This window comes from Blastomyces gilchristii (genome assembly GCF_000003855.2).
Source record: "Blastomyces gilchristii SLH14081 genomic scaffold supercont1.10, whole genome shotgun sequence".
NCBI lineage: Eukaryota > Fungi > Ascomycota > Eurotiomycetes > Onygenales > Ajellomycetaceae > Blastomyces > Blastomyces gilchristii.
Window position 1 is genome coordinate 1607265 of NW_003101673.1, and position 7046 is coordinate 1614310.

The 7046-nt window shown below is 27.8% G+C and overlaps 1 protein-coding gene across 1 annotated transcript; it reads left to right on the top strand.

The window, feature by feature from the left end:
* Positions 1–6009: 6009 nt before the first annotated feature.
* BDBG_17238 (uncharacterized protein) lies at positions 6010–6240 on the top strand (the record flags this gene model as incomplete). The annotated part of the gene is made up of 1 exon (XM_031725007.1): positions 6010–6240. The coding sequence occupies one exon, from the start codon at positions 6010–6012 to the stop codon at positions 6238–6240; it is 231 nt and encodes a 76-aa protein (XP_031578860.1).
* Positions 6241–7046: the final 806 nt, after the last annotated feature.

Sequence of the window (7046 nt, forward strand, 5' to 3'; positions counted from 1 at the left end):
AGCAGAGCTGCTTTCAATGTATGATTTCTATATTCAATATTATTCAGATCAGCTTAATTCTGCTGACACACTGTTTAGATAGTTTAATTATAATATCATTGATACAGAGAAGAATTCTATAGAAGAATCTCTATTATCACTGCAGAAGAAGCTGACTGCAGAGAGTTAGAGTTCTCTGAAGCTTGAGAATAGTGCTGATAAGACAGCTGCATAACTCAGTATAGAAGATAAAAGAAAACTCAGATCTTCACAGAGAACTGACACTGAAGATTATAAGCTTCTTATATTATATCTTACTATTATTAAATTGATAAAGAATAAAACAGTCTATAATCTTTTAATCTAACTACTTTTAGAATTTATTAATAAGTTATAGAAGAGAGATATCTCTACTGCAGCTTAAATTCAGAAGTTAAAGAAGTAAGAATTCAGTTTAAACTTGAAAGAGACAGACTCTGAGTGAGATAGTACTGCTAAGAAATCAAGTCACTGATAATTAGAAGAATGTGAACTTCTACTACTGAATAATTCAGTCTTCATCTCTCATAGCAGAATAGTGTATTAGAAGTTATTGAGAATTCATTATAATAATTCTTATACAGAACACTTCAGATTAGAGAAGACTGAGAAGCTTTTAAAATATAAATATATTTAAGACAAGCTTCAGACAGATATTAAAGAGTATGTTAAGACTTATAATATCTATCAAAGAATAAAGATCTCACAGTATAAGCAATACAGTGAGTTAGTATTACTGTCTATCTTAAAAAGCTTATAACAGAATCTATCAATGAATTTCATAGTTAATCTATCAAAGTCAATAAGAGTTAAAGAATATAACTTAATTTTAATCATTATTAACTGTTTCATGAAGATGATAAAATATATCTCTACTTATGAAAAGATTAAAGTCTCTGAATTGACTGATCTATTTTTAGATATTATCATTTATAATTACAGTGCTCTGAAATTATTAATAACAGATTAAGAATCTCTTTTCATCAGTAAATACTAATTAGTTTTTTACTATCATCTTATAATAAGATATCTTCTCAGTACTGTATTTCATCTGCAGACAGATGATCAGACTGAACACTAGAATCAGACATTAAAATAGTATCTTCAAGTGTTCTATTTATATTTTCAGAATGATTGACTCAAACATCTTCTGATTACTGAATTTATATATAATAATATAAAGAATGTAATATTAAAAGTATCTTCTTTCTATACTTATTATAAATATAATTCTTCATTACTCAGTGATATCATGAATAATATTTTAAAAAGAGAAATAGACAGTCAGAATATTAAACAGATACAGAGAACAGAGTATTTCTCAGTATCAGAAGTAAAAGCAAGATTAAAACTTTTAAATAAAATTTATAAGAAGATGATGAAAAGCATTCATTATGCTCAGAAGTAGTAGATAAAATACTATAATTGAAAACATCTTTTAATGAAGTTCTTAATAGAGAATCAAGTACTACTTTCAGTAAATAATATCAAGATAATAAGATTATATAAGAAGCTCAGTGAGTGATGACTAGAATCTTTTCTGATAATAAGAGTAATAAATAAGTAAACATATAAGTTGAAATTACTCTCAGAATTGAAATTAATTCATTCTATTTTTCACATTGTCTATTTAAAGCTCTATAAACAACACTCTGAGATAGAACTGTCTTAATCAGATAATATCAAGATTAAGAGTAATACTGAATATCTTATAAAGAAAATATTAAATAAGTAAATATATTACAGTAAGCTTTAATATCTTATTAAATGAGAAAATTATTCATTATCAGAGAATTCATGAGAACTGCTTATGTATTTGAAAAATGCTAAGAAAGAGATTGTAAGCTATAAGACAGCTAGTAGAGACTGTCTTATTACATGTCAGAGACATTGAATAAGAAATACTGCTTAAGACTTCTCATTTTTTTTAAAGAGTTTTTTAGAGATAATTTTGCAGTGATAAGCTGATATTTTATGAACTCTATAGCACTCTTCTTCCATTTTCTTTCAAAGAGTTTTTAGAAGTTTAATGAGACTACACAAGTAAAAAATTTCTGAAGTGATTAGAGAAAAGAGATATTTAAAATTAGTAAAAAGATTAATATTATTGATCTGTGAACTGTTACTATTCTAATAAGACTACAGCTCACTGAAAAAGTAAAAAGAAGAAATTTCAGAGCCTACTCATTAATAATTACACTCTTATCAAACTTATTCTTCACTGTTAAAGTCTTCAGTACTGCTATCTTTATCTACTGAGAAGTTAGTACTGTAATACTGCAGAGAAGCATGCTACAGAAGAGTATAAGAGATACTGAAAGTATTAATTTATCAACTTATAAAGCATCTCAGTTATCTACTTTAACTAAAGTAAGATTCTCTTTAATCAGTAATTAATCTCTATAATATATTTAACAGTAGTACTGACTGATCTCTTCTTAGAGTCAGTTATTCTGAGATGTTTTTTCATCTCAGAGATTCACACTTTCATCTTCTTTTACAGATAAGCAAGAGAGATCTTCTCAGTCTTGACAGAATTCATTAATACTTAAAGCTCTGAGATTTTCACTCTGTACTACTTGAATATCTGAGCTCTTTATCAGAGCTGATATAATGTCTTTCTATGAGATAATACTTACAGAGAGACAGAAGTTATTGTTATAGATATAACAGAAATAATAGAAGTAAGAGAAGAAGTGAGTATATAAGATCTCTTCTTTCCTCAGCTGTTTAGTATAGTACAGACATGTGATAGTACTGATCAGAGACTGCACTGAAGTATTTTCACAGAGAGAAGACAAAGAAACTGTGAGATTCTGCAGACTCAACTCAGCAGCATTCTGAGCAGAGCTCAGATATATCACAGAAGAAGAACTATAGATTGAACTTCTTGAAGCTACTATTCTCAGAATCAAGCTCTCTCTGAGATTCTCTCTGAATGATCACACAGAGTCATACATCACTGTGTTGACTGAGAGGGGGGACAGTATCATGACAGCAGTAAGAGAGGCAGAGAAAGAATCAGACACAGACAAATTAACTGGTAGAAGAGATGACATTTCACTGCAAGGCACAGCTACTACCACCGCGGCTGCAAGAGATGCAGAAGAAGAAGATGTGACAATGAGAGCAGTACTTCTGCAGCTCATTAACATCATTATCTCTATCTCTAACCTAGCTTTCTTGACAGTCATGAAGGCTGCAGCTGCATCACAAAGACATTTAATCACTAGAAAACATCAAAATGAGCTCTTTATTATCTTTCAAAGATGATACTCTCATACACTCACTGTTGCAATTGAGAAAGAGAGAAGAAAAATATATCATAGAGAGAGAGAATCTTTTCAAAAAATTCTATCACTACTGTTAACTTTGTCTCTAAAATACATCACTTTTATAGAGAATTTTATATAAAGAATAGAATATGATGAGAGATCTGTAAGTCACTTGTTAACTACATTTTTCACATTTCAAATTAATATATAAGAAACTTACTTATTATATATTTAATTTAAATAGAGATGAGAAACAAAGATCTACACAGTCAGCAGAAAAACTCATCTATTTCTTTATATTATATACAACACACACACTGTCAATCAATTAGTAATTATTACTATATAACAAAGATAACTTCTAATCTGATAATCTTAAGAGTATCAGAACTATGTTTTTAAAGAAGACAGTATTATCACACTCTTAATTATATCAAGATCTTATTTAGACTGACTGTGTGACCGTGTTTGAGATCAGAATCAAACTTTACAGTTGTTATATTATCTAAAAGCATTACTTCTGGTCATGATTTGTGTTCATCACATTAATTTCAAATCATGTTATTTCAAATATTAAAGGTCTCAGATTCACTTTTCAAATAAAAATCTAGTCTCAGATAAAGAATATATTTGAATTCTTAGTCACATTTTCATTCTGATCTCATTATTGAGAATGGTATTAAATAAGACTATAAAATCATTTCTCACTTACATAATATCATAACATAGTGCTCATTTGTTGAAAATTTAATAGAGAGTGTTATTAAATATTATTACTTTTCTGAACACAGATTATAATTCATATAATTTTAATTATGAAAAAAATATAAAATATAAAAAAAAATAAAAAACAAAAAACAAAATAATCACAAGAAAAAATCACAATAAAAAAAAAAAAAAGAGAAAGAAAAAAAAAGAAAAGAAAAAGAAAAAAGAAAAAATAAAAATAAAAAAAATCAAGATTACAGAGCTGCAGTACTCTTAAAATACTCACTCTTCAGAGTCTTTATAATATTTATCATTAATTATATATCTCTCATAGTGAGAGTAACACAGCTGTAATGAGTCATTGTCTTAATATCATCTAATAAATAATCAGTATATATCTGTATAAATGTGAATAATTAGAAAACATACACTTAAAAAGTGTGGTCAGAGTGAACTCTGCTGTCACTTGAATAATATTAAGAGCAGAATGCTGAAATCAATGATTTCTCTTATTAATTTCACAGATAAGATATGTGAAGATGATCTTGAAAAATATAAGATTCTCTGACTTCTGATAAAAACAGATCTTATGAAGAGACTCTATTTTCATGATATCAGAGACTGAGTATTATTAAAAAGCATTATTTTCATGCAATGCACATGCACTTACTGCAGTGATTCACTCTCTATACATGTAGCTGAGAGTTGTAACTTTCTCACACTGTACAGCTCTCTCTGAGATGCTGCTGTCAGTTTACAACTTATACAGTCTCTTAGTTCAGCGTGCACTGTATATATACAGTTCTGTGTGCTGAGACTGTATTGATCATTATAATCTGATGTGATACTCACTTTTCATGAGTTATATTTTATTTGAAAAGAGAAGGAAAGATATAACTGTTGTTTTATTAAGAGAAGAATGAATAATTAATATTATTAAATGTAATTTAATTCATCTGTATTTAAAATTTGATTAGTCTATACTCTTCAATTTGAGAGTTTCTATGAGTGTTTTAATAGTTTTCATATCAGCTTGAACTTAGTGATGAGTTGAAGAAGAAGAGAAAAGAGAGAAGAAAGAAATGAGAATAACTTATCTTTATAATATGAAAATAGAGAATCACTGCAATCATTCTCTCTAGTAATAAAGATCTGTTTTCTGCATGTATCTCTGATATAGATTATATAATAAATGTATACAAAGAATATCAATAGTGCATGTATTGAATGAAGATAATATTACTATATAACACTGTAGTCATTTCTGTACATCTCTGAAAGCTGTTAATAGTTTCTTTGTCTCTTTATAATTAATAAGTTAATAATATATTCTGATGCACTTCTTCTTTCATTATCATTATCATCATCATTATTATCATCACTATCATTATCACTATCATTATCATCATTATTATCATTATTATTATATCATTGTCTGTCTTCACTTCTCTCTCAATACTTATTAAAATCAATCATGTCATTTCTCTTCAAATATTCTGCAGTTCTGCAGACTATCAAGACACGTGAGCACTGTCACAGATTGAAGAGAGAGAAGAAGAAGATGTTCAAGCACAGAGAGACAGATTGTAAGACATGTTATAATACCTTGAAGAGGCTCTGTAAGAGAGTAGAATGATAACAATTTTAAGTAATACTTCTGATAGATTTAGACTGAACTAAGTATAGAAATAATACAGATGACATCATCTGTGAGAGATTGAAAAAGAAGACAGTGAAGAGTCTCATGCAGTAGTGATGAGATCAGAAGAAGTTCTGAGAATGATTTGAGATCAAGATAGAGAGAGAGAAAGAGAAGAAGAATGTTACTATAAATAAGTAACAGCAGAAGAAGATTAAGAAGGTATTAAAGTAAAAAATAAAGAAGTCAAAACTGATAAGTTTTTTATTGAGAGATAATGATTTTTGATAACACTTCTGTTCTCTAATTGATTAGCAGAAGCTGGTAGAGAAGAGAATTGAAGCCTTGTTCAGATCTTAAATGCACTTCATGATTCAGAATATTGAGAAGACAGCTCTGCTCTCTGAGCATGTCAATCTGCTTACTGCTGAGATAGAACCTGAGACAGCAGACCAGAAAATGCAGGATTTTGAAGTACAGGTTGACCTGGCTGAGAAGAAGCAGCAGAAACCCTTTTCTGAAAAGGCAGCAGAGAGAGATTTTAAGATGATTATCATCTCAGATAAGAAGAAGAAGAAGAAGAATGAGAATGAGAAGTGAATTATAAAGAATAATGAGAAGAATGAGAAAGAGAAGAAAGATAATGAGTAGAAAAAGTTTTTTTCTTTTTATATTAGTTAGTTATAAGTTTGTAACTATTAGTTAATAATTGAAATTAATTTTGAGTTTTCAAAAATTATTGTACAAGTTGTAATCAATTATCAATATCAGGAATAATATATATATATATATTCAACTATCATGTCACTATAATGTATAAGTATCAATATTTTTTCAACATTGATATTCATAATATTAATATATTTTTAATAATATCATCTGATAATGTAATTTGATAACACTCTCTTTCATAATATTAATATATTTTAAGAAATATTATAGAGATTAATCAAGATTGTTTATTTACTTTTATACATTGATGATATTCAATCTGAGTTAGTACTAAAATTATAACTAAGCTAAGAAAGAAGATTATTTTCTCTTATATTAATTCTTCTTACACACATCAGTGATTAGTTATTGAAAATAAATTATCATCTTTCTTAAATTATTATTATATCTTCTGAATTCACTTCTTTCACTTCTTTTACTTCTATTAAAGATTTATAAACTCTTCAAGAAATCACTGTGAATCACAAAGTCTATATTATTTATAATTTAACACAGAATGCTCTTTTTTAATTATGATGAATAATCACTTCATTCTTCATATCTGATTCCAGGTCATGAAATTTATGAAAAACTCAACACAAACACTGAGATGAACTATAAAATAATTATCAATAGATTGTATTGCAGATTACTGAACAGTTATCTCTCTACTGTAATTACTGCAACTTCATTCA